Source organism: Myotis nattereri (assembly GCF_964212035.1).
Source record: "Myotis nattereri genome assembly, chromosome: 16".
In the NCBI taxonomy this organism is placed as follows: domain Eukaryota; kingdom Metazoa; phylum Chordata; class Mammalia; order Chiroptera; family Vespertilionidae; genus Myotis; species Myotis nattereri.
In genome coordinates this window covers 56,088,307-56,101,593 of record NC_138091.1, presented here as the reverse complement: position 1 = coordinate 56,101,593, position 13,287 = coordinate 56,088,307, and the positions used below count along the sequence as shown (strand labels likewise).

The following is a 13,287-nucleotide window of genomic DNA, read 5'->3' as shown; positions in this document are numbered from 1 at the left end:
GGGGCGGGCCTTGAGTCCCTGCGGGGCGGAGCTACGGAGGCCGAGCGGCGCGAGCGGTGGGGATGTGTCTCCTGTTGGGGGCCGCGGGCGCGGGCAAGTCGCTGTTGGTGAAACGACTGCAGACTATCCTTCCGGCCGGGAGAGGGGCACCGGGGAGGCGGGGGCGCCTGGCGGGGGCGCGGTGGTGGGGGACGCCGGGGGTGGCCGGGGCGGGCGACGCGGGACTCTCCGGAGGCGATCGGGGGCTGGAGCGGGAGCCCGGGGGTTCGGGGCGGCCCGGGCGGCGTCCCGTCCCCGCTGCCCCCGCTGCCCCGCTTGGGTCCTTGACCGCCTCGCACAGCTGAGCTCTCAGGATGGGAAGGGCGACCTGGGCGATCCTCCGTCGACGCGGCCCACGGTAGGCGTCGCCCGCCCGCACGTTCAGTGGAAACGGTGCCCCTTGCGTTCTGCCAAGCGCTGTGGCTTCTGAAGCGGAAGCTGGGCCTCAGCCGGGCGGCGAGTTAAATTCACCCCCGGGAAGCGAGTGGGTGTCAGGGAGGCGCTGGGCCCGCGGAGCGCATCCCCCGGCGGGCGCCGCCTCCGGCCACAGCCCGCGGGAGGGGGAGGGGGCCCAGCCCTGGAAGCCCCTCTTCCTGTGGTTCCGTTCCAGGCCCGAGGCCTCGAGGAGGAAGGGCCTGTGAATTGGGGTCGCGGTGTGAGGAGCGCGCGGTGCTCTGCGGGGCCGGTGGGAGAGCTGTGCGGCCGCCGCATCCTGCTTTTCCCCGCAGGTGGGCACCAACCTGACCGACATCGTGGCCCCCAGAAGGATCACCATCCGGGAGCTGGGCGGGTGCATGGGCCCCATCTGGCCCAGTTACTATGGAAACTGCCGCTCCCTCCTGGTGGGTCCTGCCTTTGAACTCTTCCAGGGAAGTGTGGCCCCGACCTGACTTTGGCGGGGGGGGGGGGGGGGGGGGGTAGGTCGGGGTGCGAGTGGAGGGGACCGGGCCCACGCTGCTGTGTCCCTCTGGGAACTCGGCCTGAGCCTGGTGGTCCCGCCGGCAGCTCGTGTCGAAGCTGGGGGTGTTCTTGCTCTGCACAGCCCGCCCCGCAGCCTCTGTTTCAGTCATTTTTCTTGTCTCAAAGCCAGGTCTGTGCTGCCCGGGGGAGGAGATTGGGCAGGGCTGCCTCCATCACAGTGGCCCTGAGCTTTTCCCTTCTTCCCAGTTCATGATCGATGCCTCCAACCCCACCCAGCTCTCCGCAGCCTGCGCGCAGCTCCTGGGCCTGCTCTCTGCAGAACCGCTGGCAGCAGCACAGGTCCTGATCCTCTTCAATAAAACGTACGGGTCCGCGAGCCGAGAGGGAGCTCAGAGGGTTCCCGGAGAAGGGGTCCCTTGGAATGTAGCCAGGGGGGGTGGCCCCTTAGGGTGGGGTGCCGTGGGGGTTGGGGTGGGCTTGTGGGGCCCACTTTGACAAGGCGCCCCTTTCGCTCCAGTGACCTGTCCTGTTATATGACCGTAGAGGAGATGAAATCGTTAATCAGGCTCCCAGACATCATTGCTTGTGCCAAGCAGAACATCACCGTGGCAGACATCAGTGCCCGCACTGGCACGGGCTTGACCGAGGTGCTGCGCTGGCTCCAGGACACCCACGGAACCGGCTGAGGACTGTTGGGTGGGGACGTGGCTGGACCACTCTGTGGGGAGGAGGCGGAGGCGAGGGCAGCCCTGCTTGGCCTCCGGAGGCAAATAAGGACCCAGCGTAAACGTAGAAGGCGGGCTTCAGTGCCGAGCTGCAGTGCTGGGTAAACTGAGGCACCCAGGGTGGAAGTCCTGACAGCCGACGTTGGAATGAAGACTGCCCAGGGCTAGGAGAGCAGCACCGGCCTGCAGACCTCAGCGCCCGGAGCGGCATGCAGGCAGGGCCCCGGCAGGCAGGGGGGGCGGCAGGGAGAGGTCTGGTGGAGCGCGGGTGCCGCTGAGCTCATGGTTGCATCTGCGAAGACCCTTTCTCCAAGTAAGTTCACGTTGGCACGTCCTGGGGGCCATGCTTGAACGTACCTTTTTGGGCCATTGTTCAGCCTCCTGTGATTGGTAAGGAGCTGTCTGCCTGAGTGTGGTGACACCTCAGGCCTTGCAGGTGTGCACGGCCCGTGCCACTGCTGGGCACCACCTCCCCAGACGCCACCGAGCAGCCTGGACGCGGGCCATCTCCACTCCTCATTGGGGTCCTCATAGATTTCACAGGCAACTTGAGACCCAAAGGGCTTTCAGACACCCCCCAGTTTCAGAGGACTTGAGCAAAGCCTGGTGAAAAGCGTGAAGTGTTAGAAGACTCTGGGCCGTAAGTCAGTTCTTCAGCTAAGAGTGTGTGACTCTCAGGGCAGCACCAGGTGAGCTCTAGGGCCTGCCTGCAGGGCAGGAGGCTCCCCCTTTCACTGTAAAATCGGAATTATGTAAACCGCGTTCTCTGTACTCAAAAAGTGAATTAAAACAGCAAAGCAAAAATGGCAACTTAAAGCCTGAAAACAAAAGATCTTAACTGTGTATCAAATTGTGCCACAACCAGAGAAAAGAACCTCTTAAGGCGACACTCCAACACCGTTGTCCTGTCACCTTAAGCCTCGCTCTGCCCGTCCACGTCAGTGCTGCTCATCCCGGGCTATTTTATGTTTGTTGGAGGATAAAGTCCCTGTGAAGCATCCCCAGTGTGAAAGATACAAAGACAAGTAAAACTTAGAATATTACAATTTAATAGTAAATATCTATAAACTCAGACCTTTTAAGTTACATATATACATTTTTAAAAGTATATTCCTAAGGCCTGTCTGCAAAAATGGTCTAGAAACGACATCTCAGCATCCGCATCCCTAGAACCCAGACGTTGGTCTCTAAGTACCACCCCCACCAGAGGGAACAGTGGTCTCCGACAGAGACCCTCCTGCCACAGGCAGGGAGAGGGCGCCTTGCACCTGAGCAGGGAGCCCAGGCCAGGTCAGTGTCGAAAGGTACCAGGTCTCTTTGAGGACTGACAGCTGCCTGGCAGCTCGGTGAGAAAGACTCCCTGCTGCCATGCCCCTTGGGCGGTGCTGTCATTGGGCTCCACATCAGAACCAAGGCCTGGGCGGACTCCAGCTGCCTCTGTGGGGACTAGACTGGCAACGGGAGCCGGCGGTGTAGATGCCGACCAGCCCTCATGGTTCTGCCCCCGCCCCCCTGCACTGGCGAACCCCGGGAGCCTGCGATGGATTTGGGTGACCCAAGTCCACAGCATCTACAGTCACTTGGCACCTGGGGTTGGGATTATGGTTATGGGGTTGGCCCGCGGTTGTCTCAGCCTGGACCTGTGTGTGCAGAACAGCTGAGGGTGATGCTAGGCTCGGGAACGGTGTCGGGTGTGACTGGCTGGGACTCAACCAGGCACTGGTCCCTTCTATGGGAGCTTGGCACAGGTCATGTCCCCTGGAGCAAGGGCCTGGCAGATGATCTCATGGGAAAGAGTGGTCTTTAGGGAGGAAAAATGAGAGCAGAGTGGAGCCCTTTCCCGAACCCAGGAGCTGGTGCACCAGGCTGTGTCCGGGGGGGCATCCAGGGAAAGGACTGCTTTGGGGACCCCCTGCCCCTCCCCCCACCCTGTGCAGGAACCCTCGTCTCTCAAAGGCGGGTCTCTGGCTTCTTCCTGGGAGGGAGAGGGGCTGACTGAGGCCCCTGCTCCTGCTGCTTCTTCATCGCCCTGTAGGCCTGCACGGCCCGCGCCCTCTCCTCTGCCACAATCCGCTGTCGGGCCATGGAGGTGGGCGGGGGCTGGGACACACCGCCAGGGCGCAAGAGCATCGCCAGCATCAGGGATTTCCTGCCAGGCTGAGGACCAGACAGGAGCGGGCACAGGGTCAGGAAGGAGCTGCTAGGCCCCGTGGGACCCGCCCTCCCCGTGGCAGCCAGGGACGCCCCCGCCCTCCTCACCTGGCCGGTGCTCACGCTCTTCCTGGGCTTGGCGGTCAGCTCAGGCGGCTGCAGGGCGACCTCACCGAACTTCACGGTGTCTAGGGGGCAGAGGAGCACGCCTGAGGCCTGCTGCCCCGAGCCGCTGGGTGCCCACCCACCGACCTGGGGGGCCCATTGGTGCCGCCGGCCCCACCCCCACCCCCACCCCGGCTGACAGTCCCCAGGACGAGCCACCTCGGAGCAGCTCCCGCTCCAGCCTCGCCGCTGCCTGCTCCTGTCTCTTCTTCCGGACTCTGTCCTGCCGCCGCTTCTGGAACCTGCGGAAGAAAGCACCCACGCAGGTTCCCGACCATCGCCCCGGACTCGGGAGGCACAGCCCCGGCAGCTGCCGAGTCCCCGATCCTTCACCACCCACAGCTGCCCACCAGAGGGCCCTGCACCCCGCCAGCCAACCTGTAAGACCCAGACGCCGGCACCCCCGCTGGACAAACGAGGAACTGAGGCTAATCGGGGTCACTGCTAAGGGCTCTCAATGTCCTCTGGACGGGAAAGGTGACATTGGGAACAGAACCCCAGTCCTGGTCCAGGGAGAGGGTGGCGCCTGCTGACCAGAGGGAACCCCAGGGCTGCGTGTCAGCCTCACCCAGACCCCCCCACAGCCGATTCCCACGGGGTGGGCATGGTCCTTGGCAGCCAGCAAGCCCTCCTGGGAGGACACTGAGCCTCATCCTTTCTCCAGCTCCCGACACCAACCAGCCTGGCTGGACAGCGGGCCTGACCTGTGCTGGCTCTTGGTCCCCCTGATGACTTTCCAGAGAAACACAGACAACGCTGGGCCCGCAGAGCTCCTGGGTCAGAGCCTCCCTGACCCCCAAGGTGACCAGGGTTCTCAACTTCTTTCCGTGGATCATGGGGTGGGGTTGCCCCTGGCAACAGAAAACCATCAGGGGACCCCAAGCCCCTCCAGCCCCCACTCACGCTTTCTTCCCCTCGGACTTCTTCTTGGGAGCCACCTGCGCCTCGGGCTGCTGGTCGGCCTGGTTTTTGCTGAGGAACAGCACGTGCTGGGCCGCCTGCTCCATGCGCTGGATGTAGGCGCCGTCAGACTCCCGCTTCTTCTGCTTGAACTTGGGGACCGCGATGTCTGGGTCCACTCCCCTCGCCTCCTTCTCCAGCGTCTTTCTGAAGGCCGCCTGGGCTGCGGGTAAAGGGAGATGAGGCATGAAGGGCCGGGAGGAGTGGTGGTCCCAGTCCGGCTGCCATGGTTACCCCCTCCCAAGGCCACAGGAAGGGAACACCAGGCTCAGGAGGGGGCAGCCCAACAACTGTGGCCGACGGGGATGTACGATGCCCGTCCTGGGACACCTACAGGGATGGGGTCGCCCAGGCCACTGGCACATGTCGGAGATGTCAGCCCAGCTGAGAAAGGAAACAGGAAGCCACCTGATGTCCATCAGCAGGTGGTCCTGAGTCCCTGTGCTCAGGCAGGGGCCTCCCCGCCCGGTCAGGCGAGCGCACCGGGGAGCTCCGCACAGGGGTGTGGACAGGCCATGAAGCCCGCTGCACGGGCAATGTGTCGAGGGCAGCACACCCTCGTGTCACACGGACGAGGAGGCACGTGCAGGCGTCTGGAAGGTACGAAGCAGGAGCAGTGGGAGGAGGCTGTGCCTCATACCCCTCAGAACGGCCTGATTTTACCACATATGTGAGTTTATCCTTCAAAAAGCCCGGGATTTAGGTTAAATTACCCAGCAGCTGTGCTGCAAAATCACTCCTACATTTGGGAGAACAAACACATCTACACAAAACAGAAACTCCATTCCCCCACACGTGCGAAGGGTCACCTCTGGCAGAAGCTGATGGAGGGCACTGCCTGGCCTGGGGGGTGTGATGGGCCAGTTTGTCCGAGTGAGCCTCATCACTGCCCTCCTTACCCCCGCACCCCCGCTGCTCCCCCCATTCTCCCTCACAAGAGACTCACTGGCTGGCCCTGTCCACCCTCCCTCCCTCAAAGTACATCCGCACCGACCTCCGTCCGACGGGTCCCCTGCTCTTGGGGGAAGTGAATGCTGCTCACCCCAGGCCCAGAGCTCCCCTGCAGCCTCTTCTGAAACCAGAGGCGGCGGTGGCCCTGGAGACGCCGGCCTCGGGTCAGCCCTCGCCCCGCGCCCTCGGGCCCCGGCAGGCCGTGGCTATTTGGGCAGGGACGCTCTATTGCCACCCACACGGGCCCGCCCATTACCCTCTTTCTTCCTCCTCTTGTTACTGACGGGGTTCTTCATTTCCTGGCGGCTCCTCATAATCTCCCGGAGACGGAAAGGGACTTCCTGCTCATCCTGGTTCTTGGGCTTGCAATTCACTCCCTTCTTCTCTTGGCTAAGAAGGAGAACACGGGGGTGAGACGTGTCCTACGTCCCGCGGAAGCAGAGTCAGAGAAAACGAAGCTTCGCAGGCCGCCCCGCTGCTGTGGGCACGCGGGCCGAGGCAGCATCCTCCCCCGCAGAACGCTCCGAGCGCCCCAGGGGCCGCCGCGCCCTGGCCTCGCCCAGGATGGCAAGACGGCACCCTGGCCGGTGGCAGTGTCCCCTCCTTCGCGCCTCCACTCGCGGCACGGACCGGGCAGAACGCGAGGGGCCCGGCAGGGGGAGAGACCCACCTCCGCGGCCTGGGCCACGGCGCCGACTGCTTCCCCAGCGGCTGCTGCCGCCGCCCCTGCGGCCGCTCCGGGCCCCCAGGCCTCCCTGTCCTCGGGGGGCCCGCTGCTCGGAGCCTGGCTCCCGCCATCTGCACGCGCCGGGGTCGGGGAGAAGCCACTTCCTCTCTCGCGGGCGGTCCTGCCCCACGACAGCCACTTCCACTTCCTGCACCAGCCCCACGCTCATTGGGGCGGTGCAGCACCTAGCGGAGTGGCGATTGGCTAAGGTGGTTGCCGCTCACGGCCCGGAAGGGGCGGAGACTGGAGCGCGCGTGCGCAATGGGTCGGGCCGCGGGCGATGCTGCTGCGGTGTGTAGCCGCTGGCGGCCGGGCGGCGGCCTCAGCTTCCCTGTGCTCGGTGAGTACCTGGCGGGGAGGGCGTGGTGGGGGTGGGCGCGGGGCCGGGGCGGCACGGACCGGAGAAATCCCGGCCTCCCCGTTTCCCAGGGACCGCGCTGCAGCCCGCGCCGCCGGCGGGCAGGGCAGCCTTGGACGCGGCCCGTCGTGCTGCTCCTGCTAGGCCCGCTCCCTGTCGGCGAGGAGGGCTGCTTTGCTTCTGGGCCGAGCCCCGGGATTGGGCCAGCGGGTTCTGGCTCGTCCACCCGCTCGGCCATATCTAGGAGCGCCTGCTGCATGCGCGCCCTTTGGGGAGGCCGCCGTGAACAGGGAGCTCATGGTCCTCGCAGGAGCTGGAGACATAGTTCGGGCGGAGTCTGTCGGTTTTCCGTGCCCTGGAGACACGTGGAGCGGGGAGGGGGCCCCGGGGCTGGAGGAGGCAGGGAGGCTGCGGACGGGCTATGCGGTGACCCGGGCCGCCCGGGCTTCTGTGAGAAGGAGACACAGGACGAAGGGGTGATGCGGTCAGTGAGAAGGTCAGAGGGCACGGGCCCTCTGTGCTGGGTGGAGGGAGAGGTGGCTTGGCTGGAGGTGCCGAGCTTCCCCCCACCCTCCATCTGCTGGAGTGCATTCCGGTGACAGGCCCTGAAACCAGCACTTCTCTTCAGTCGCATCATGTCGTCATGCCAACCACCACATCCGGTTACAGGTGGAAACCGAGTCTAGACTTGTCTAAGGTCACATGGGAAGTGAGGATGCGGAGAAGACTTCGGATCCTTCGGCCACGGCCCAGAGGCCGAGATTCCTCTGGAGCTGGGGGCAGGCCAGGCCTGACCAGCTCTCTGGACACTCATAGGCTTATTTGCGTTCTTAGGGGCCAGGCCGACTCGCCAGCTGGGAGCGGTGCCGCGGGCTTCCTGGAGGCGGCAGCACTCTGCACAGGTACCGTGCCTGGATCCTGGTCTGCGAAGGCCGTAGAGAGTTCGGGAAGGACCATGCGGAGGAGGGCTCCCAAGCAGGTGCCGAGGGCACCAGGCATCCTAAGTCCTCCCTGCCCGGCGGGAGCACCTCAGAGGCCCCGTACCCCCCGCCACCTGAGCTGCAGCCCCCCACAAACTGCTGCATGAGCGGCTGCCCCAACTGCGTGTGGGTGGACTACGCAGATGCGCTGCTGCAGCACTACCAGGACGGCGGGGAGCGGGCCCTGGCCGCCCTGCAGGAGCACGTGGCCGACGAGAACCTCAAGGCCTTCCTCAGGACGGAGATCCAGCTCCGCATGAGAAGCAGAGGCTGAGCGCCCCGCCGACAGCTCACCCACGGGAGCCCGAGCCCCTGCCCGGCAGCACGCGGCCCCTCTGTCCCGGGCGGCTTCGTGGGGCTTGCGTCGGGTGGGGATCGACTTCGCCTGAAAATAAATAAGCTCCCTGCCGCTGAGACGAGAGGCTTTGTGGTCTGAGAGGCTGTTGTGGCCTCGGCGGAGAGCAGGTGCCCTCAGATGGTCCCCGAGCACCTGCAGCCGCACCAGCCTGTGGGTGAAATAAGACTCCTCCTTGAATATTCAGATGACACTGACCCCAGAGCCCCTTTCCATGTCCCGCCTCCCAGGAGTCCTGCCGGACTGTGGGCAGAGGGAGGACTGTCTGCTCCCAGGAAGGTGCCCTTGGCAGCCCAGAACGTTCCCCGTTTGTCCTTGAGGAGACATCTGTCTGCCAGCCAAGTAGCCGGCTGCCGGTCAGCCTGCAGGGGCCTGAGCACGGGGAGCCACCGGTCCTTCCAGCTCACTTAGGCCCAGCCTCCCGGGCAGGTGGCCAGGGGAGGACTAGGAGGCCTCAGGCATTAACCCGAGAACCAGCGTTCCGACACCGGCCTGGTCCTTGTCTGCAGACCTGGCCCTGGGACCATCAGCCCAAGTGGGACTTTATCTTAGGGCCCTCGCTGCCCATGCCTATCTTCCCTCATCCGCGTCCTTGGAAATTTCCCACCTCATTCCCCACCTCAGCAATCGCAAGCTCCGATGCTAGTGGCCTGGGCAGGGCAAGGATTAAAAGAATTTATGCCGATTTATTGCCTCATTGAAGGGAAAAGCTCAGATGGTAACACGACTTCACAAGGGATTTGAGCTGACAAACAGGCCTCTTTGATGTGAAACCAAAGAAGGGGAATGCTAATTCCTCCTGGGATCCGATGGGGTCTTGTAAGGTGCTGTGTGGGCGCCAGCAGGGAACGCGGGTCCACCTCCCAGCGCAGAGCCCGTAGCGTCCCCAGGTCTGACCCTGCTGTGTGGGCCACCTGCAGGCGGCAGCACGCCGGGGCATGAAGGCGTTTTTCTGGAAGTCGGACTGGGCTGAGGTGGGGAGGCCAGGACAGCAGCAGCGTGGTGCTTCGTCTTTGTCTCGAAGAAGAGCTGCTTCAGGAGAGAGTCCTGCCCTGCTCACTGTCCTGATCACACTTCCCCCCCTGTCCTGGCCCGTCCCAGCTCCCTAGCTCGCCCTGACCGCACCTGAGCCCCTTCCCGTCCCCTGGTGCCCGCCCCAGCGGCCCCGGCAAGCTCATTAGTGTGGCATCAGGGGACAGTGCTAATCGGCTTACCCGGCAGCAGGATAAATGCCCGCTGACCCTGGTGAGGGAGGCCGCCCTCACACCGATGGCCCCCTGAGACCGGCCTAGTGCCTGGTGAGTAGTGACCTCCCGTTGCCTTTCCTGGCAGCCCCTCACCCAAGGGTGTTCGTGGGCGGCTGCGCAGAGGGTGGGGGGCAGGCGGGCGTTTCACCACCACGCTGAGCCTGGGTCAGAGGATGCGCAGCCAGTCACCTCCTCTGCTCCCCCAAGTCAAGCGAGGTGCAGGCTGTCCCCAGGCCAGCGACGCTCTGGGTCTCACGTGCCCAGCCAACTTGAGGGGCAGTTCAGGCAGCAGTTTCCATGGGAACAGCATCTGCTCCTGGAGCTCCCTCGGGGCACAGAGCCGTCCACGCCAGGCCCGAGGCCCAGGACTGAGGAAAGGACCCGGCCAGGCCTGCTGCCGTCCTCGTGGGACCCTCCTGGGCTGGTTCTGGTCTCAGCACAGAGGCTGAATCTTAGGGAGGGAAGGTCCATGGCGGGGCCACCCCAATCCCAGGCACCCAGCACCCACCACTGAGCCTTCCTTCCCAGCGGGACGACCTGTCCTTGCCTCTCACTTGGTCTCAGCCAGCAGGCGGCTGTTGGCAGCCCAAGGCTGGACCCCAGCCTTGCAGCCCATCAGACTGGGGGCAAAAAGGGGACCCAGGGGACGGCGCCTGGGCCTGTCTGTCACCTGCTTAGGCCCTGAGCCTTCTGGGCCCCAGTGGCCGAGGGATTAGCCTCCCTCTGCTGCTAATAGGCTTAGGGGAAGCTGAGCTGCCCTTGTTCTGGGCCAAGGTCACTGGGCTGAGGGCATCGGAGTGGCTCCGGGGAGAGGAGAGGAGGTCACTGGTCGGTGTTGCACGGACACCAACAGGTGACACTGGTGCCCACAGGAGCTCCAAGCACTGAGCGGCCGGGAAGACACTGTGAGACCGGCCCCTTCCCTGCCGGCATCCCGCCTTCTCCCGGGCCCCCCCTCATTGGCGCTGCCGGGTGACTAAGCATGTCCCAGCCTCAGGGCGGAGGGGTGCACTCGGGGGCCTCCGGCACTGCATTCCCCTGTGTGGCCCCAGTGCAGCCCTGCGTGCAGGTGGCAGGGGCTGCTGTCGGCCATGCTGAGGGCCCCTAGGTCTCACACTTAGGGGTTCCCTCTGGTGGGTTGGAAGCAGGAGGCTGACTGGGACCCCCACCTGGTCTGCCCCCAGCGCCCAGCGTGAGGGAGTCCAGAAGCCCAAGGTCGCCACAGGGTCTCTGCCAGCCTGACCATGAACCTGGAGCCGCCCAAGGCCGAGATCCGCTCGGCCACCAGGGTGACTGGGGGCCCCGTCACTCCCAGGAAAGGGCCTCCCAAATTTAAGCAGCGGCAAACCAGGCAGTTCAAGAGCAAGCCCCCCAAGAAAGGTGTCCAAGGGTAAGCAGAGCTGGGGAAGGGGCGCCTCTCAAGGGGCTGGAGGGGCCCAGCAGGGAGGCCGGGGCGGGGGCTCAGCCATCCTTTGCTGGTGGAGGTGGTCCCATTGTCCTCTAACGGGGTCTGGGGGGCCCGAGCAGGGCCTGTCTCAGGGCCCCCCACTCCCAGCAGGAGGGGAGAGGAGCGGGGGATGGGGGGCTCCTGTCACTGTCTCCAGTCATTATTGCCAAACAGGCCCAGAAAGCGAGCTCACTGTCATCTTGACTCCATCACAGCCACCAGCCTGGTCCCTGCACCCACGCACAGCCCACAGGTGCACACGCAAGGCACACCCTACACCAGGGGTCCTCAAACTACGGCCTGCGGGCCACATGCAAATACAAATATTGTATTTGTTCCCGTTTTGTTTTCTTACTTCAAAATAAGATATGTGCAGTGTGCATAGGAATTTGTTCATAGTTTTTTTTAAAACTATAGTCTGACCCTCCAACGGTCTGAGGGACAGTGAACTGGCCCCGTTTAAAAAGTGTGAGGACCCCTGCCCTACACTCCACACTCAGACACCTGCATTCGAGGGCAGACACCCCACCCCATTCCACTCTCTTCACGGCCACCGTCCTGACCGCTGTGCTTGCAGGTTTGGGGACGACATCCCTGGAATGGAAGGCCTGGGGACAGGTAGGACAATGCCGGGTCCCGCCCAGTTCTCCCCACTCACCTGCCACAGCAGGCAGGGTCCCAGCCGCCTCTGGCTTCCCCCGGCCAAGGCTCACTTAGGGACGCCCCCAGCCTGTCCTTCATTTTCTCCCCAGCATCAAAGGTGAGGTCCCCCTGAAGTGGGGTCGTTCCCACAAGTGGCTTCACCGGGTGCTTGGAGGGGCTGGGAGAGGAGGAGGAGCCCTTGCTGCCCCTCCCTGGGGCCTGCTGCACCCACCGTCTTCCTGGGCGGGTGTCCACTCGACACCCCCAAAGCTGGTGTGTCCTGGGAGGCGGGTCTTCCCCACTGGAGGTGTGGACAGCGGCCCCCTTCTCCGCAGACATCACAGTCATCTGCCCGTGGGAGGCCTTCAATCACCTGGAGCTGCACGAGCTGGCCCAGTATGGCATCATCTAGCCGCACCTGCCGTCCGACCCCCCGGCGGCCCCCCCACCCCAGCCAGGGCGTCAGGATTGCGAGGTCGTGTCTGGAGACCTCAAAGGGCAGCAACATCAGGAGCCCCCGCCTCCCCTCAGGATGCCCTAGCAGGCCGGCCTGGCCCTGCCTGACCTCCCAGGAGGCTGGCCCACATCCCCTCCTGCAGCTGGAAAACCAGGGCAGGAGGAGCTCCGCCCATAGCCACTCGTGGCTGGTTCTGGGTCAGCGTGGTGGGCGGCCATGCGCACTGTCCCTGTTTCAAAATAAAACGATCATGCCTCCGTCGCTCGCTCATCTGGGGTGTTGGGAGGGTGTGGGTCGCCTCTGCAGGAGGGTATGGAGGAAGGCAAGGGTGGTGGGGCAGCAGCGGCCTGGCCAGGCTGAGAAGGAAGAAAACCCACTGGGCGCTGAGCCTAGACCTGTGGTGGCTGGGCACGTGTGGCCAGGGCAGGGCGGGTGGCCGAACGCACTCCCGGCGGCCGGAGCAGGAGGTGGCCTGGACGCGGCCCAGCAGCAGCTTGCAGGAGGGAACTCCTATCCCCACCTCCCAGGGCGGGGAGCAGGTGCAGAGACGGTGGGCGACCCACCAGTGGCCCAGCCAGCCCGGCCTCCGTGTCCCCTAGAGCTGGACAGGCTGGCCCCGGGGACCCGGCAATTCCGCTCCTGACGCCACCCCCAGGAGAAGCAGGCGCCCCACGGGGACCTGTGCCAACGGCAAGTGCATGTCCACATGGCCAGGTGCAGTGGCCAGATGTGAGAGCCAGAAAAGACCACCCCAGAGACAGGGGAGGAGCCCACACAGGGATAGCGGGGGTAGGGAGGTGGGGGGAGTGGAGGGAGCCACTGGGGCTGGGGCTGGGCCTGAAGGCGTGTCCGCAGGAGTCTAGAAGTAAGAACTCACTGCCCATTGAGATCGGTGCAATTTACTGTGTGAAAGACGCCTCTGGAGAATGTACTCCCTCGCCAAACAAGCGCTCTAGAGCAGCGGTTCTCAACCTGTGGATCCCGACCCCTTTGGGGGGTGGAACGACCCTTTCACAGGGGTCGCCTAAGACCATCGAAAACACATCTATAATTACATACTGTTTTGTGATGAATCACTATGCTTTAATTATGTTCAATTTGTAACAATGAAATTGGGGGTCACCACAACATGAGGAACTGTATTAAGGGGGCGCGGCATTAG

General features: G+C 64.2%; 4 protein-coding genes across 4 annotated transcripts; 3 read left to right on the top strand and 1 right to left on the bottom strand.

The window, feature by feature from the left end:
* Positions 1 to 62: 62 nt before the first annotated feature.
* On the top strand, positions 63 to 2,495 carry ARL16 (ARF like GTPase 16; the record flags this gene model as incomplete). Its single annotated transcript, XM_081110444.1, is given in 5 exon segments — positions 63 to 275; positions 278 to 397; positions 768 to 881; positions 1,207 to 1,322; positions 1,478 to 2,495. Coding segments are annotated over 5 exon segments (732 nt in total). The 3' UTR covers positions 1,647 to 2,495.
* A 224-nt stretch (positions 2,496 to 2,719) lies between these two features.
* CCDC137 (coiled-coil domain containing 137) lies at positions 2,720 to 6,721 on the bottom strand. The gene is made up of 6 exons (XM_081110442.1): positions 6,583 to 6,721; positions 6,169 to 6,302; positions 4,905 to 5,124; positions 4,161 to 4,243; positions 3,945 to 4,024; positions 2,720 to 3,842 (listed from the first exon to the last, which is right to left on the bottom strand). Exons 1-6 carry the CDS (start codon positions 6,708 to 6,710, stop codon positions 3,636 to 3,638), a joined length of 852 nt encoding a protein of 283 aa, XP_080966568.1. The 5' UTR covers positions 6,711 to 6,721; the 3' UTR covers positions 2,720 to 3,635.
* A 10-nt stretch (positions 6,722 to 6,731) lies between these two features.
* OXLD1 (oxidoreductase like domain containing 1) lies at positions 6,732 to 8,449 on the top strand. The gene is made up of 2 exons (XM_081110463.1): positions 6,732 to 6,979; positions 7,832 to 8,449. The coding sequence occupies exons 1-2, from the start codon at positions 6,920 to 6,922 to the stop codon at positions 8,249 to 8,251; spliced, it is 480 nt and encodes a 159-aa protein (XP_080966589.1). The 5' UTR covers positions 6,732 to 6,919; the 3' UTR covers positions 8,252 to 8,449.
* Positions 8,450 to 9,022: 573 nt separating this feature from the next.
* Positions 9,023 to 12,382, top strand: PDE6G (phosphodiesterase 6G). The gene is made up of 4 exons (XM_081110474.1): positions 9,023 to 9,630; positions 10,764 to 10,969; positions 11,604 to 11,644; positions 12,004 to 12,382. Exons 2-4 carry the CDS (start codon positions 10,824 to 10,826, stop codon positions 12,078 to 12,080), a joined length of 264 nt encoding a protein of 87 aa, XP_080966600.1. The 5' UTR covers positions 9,023 to 9,630; positions 10,764 to 10,823; the 3' UTR covers positions 12,081 to 12,382.
* The last annotated feature ends 905 nt before the right edge of the window (positions 12,383 to 13,287 follow it).

Coding starts and splice junctions, on each gene's coding strand:
- CCDC137 (XM_081110442.1), bottom strand. CDS start 6,710: ATGGCGGGAGCCAGGCTCCGAGCAGCGGGCCCCCCGAGGACAGGGAGG. Junction 4,244..4,904: donor AAGTCCGAGGGGAAGAAAGC/GTGAGTGGGGGC, acceptor TTTCTTCCGCAG/GTTCCAGAAGCGGCGGCAGG. Junction 3,843..3,944: donor AGAGCGTGAGCACCGGCCAG/GTGAGGAGGGCG, acceptor TCTGGTCCTCAG/CCTGGCAGGAAATCCCTGAT.
- OXLD1 (XM_081110463.1), top strand. CDS start 6,920: ATGCTGCTGCGGTGTGTAGCCGCTGGCGGCCGGGCGGCGGCCTCAGCT. Junction 6,980..7,831: donor CCTCAGCTTCCCTGTGCTCG/GTGAGTACCTGG, acceptor TTGCGTTCTTAG/GGGCCAGGCCGACTCGCCAG.
- PDE6G (XM_081110474.1), top strand. CDS start 10,824: ATGAACCTGGAGCCGCCCAAGGCCGAGATCCGCTCGGCCACCAGGGTG. Junction 10,970..11,603: donor CCCAAGAAAGGTGTCCAAGG/GTAAGCAGAGCT, acceptor CTGTGCTTGCAG/GTTTGGGGACGACATCCCTG. Junction 11,645..12,003: donor AATGGAAGGCCTGGGGACAG/GTAGGACAATGC, acceptor CCTTCTCCGCAG/ACATCACAGTCATCTGCCCG.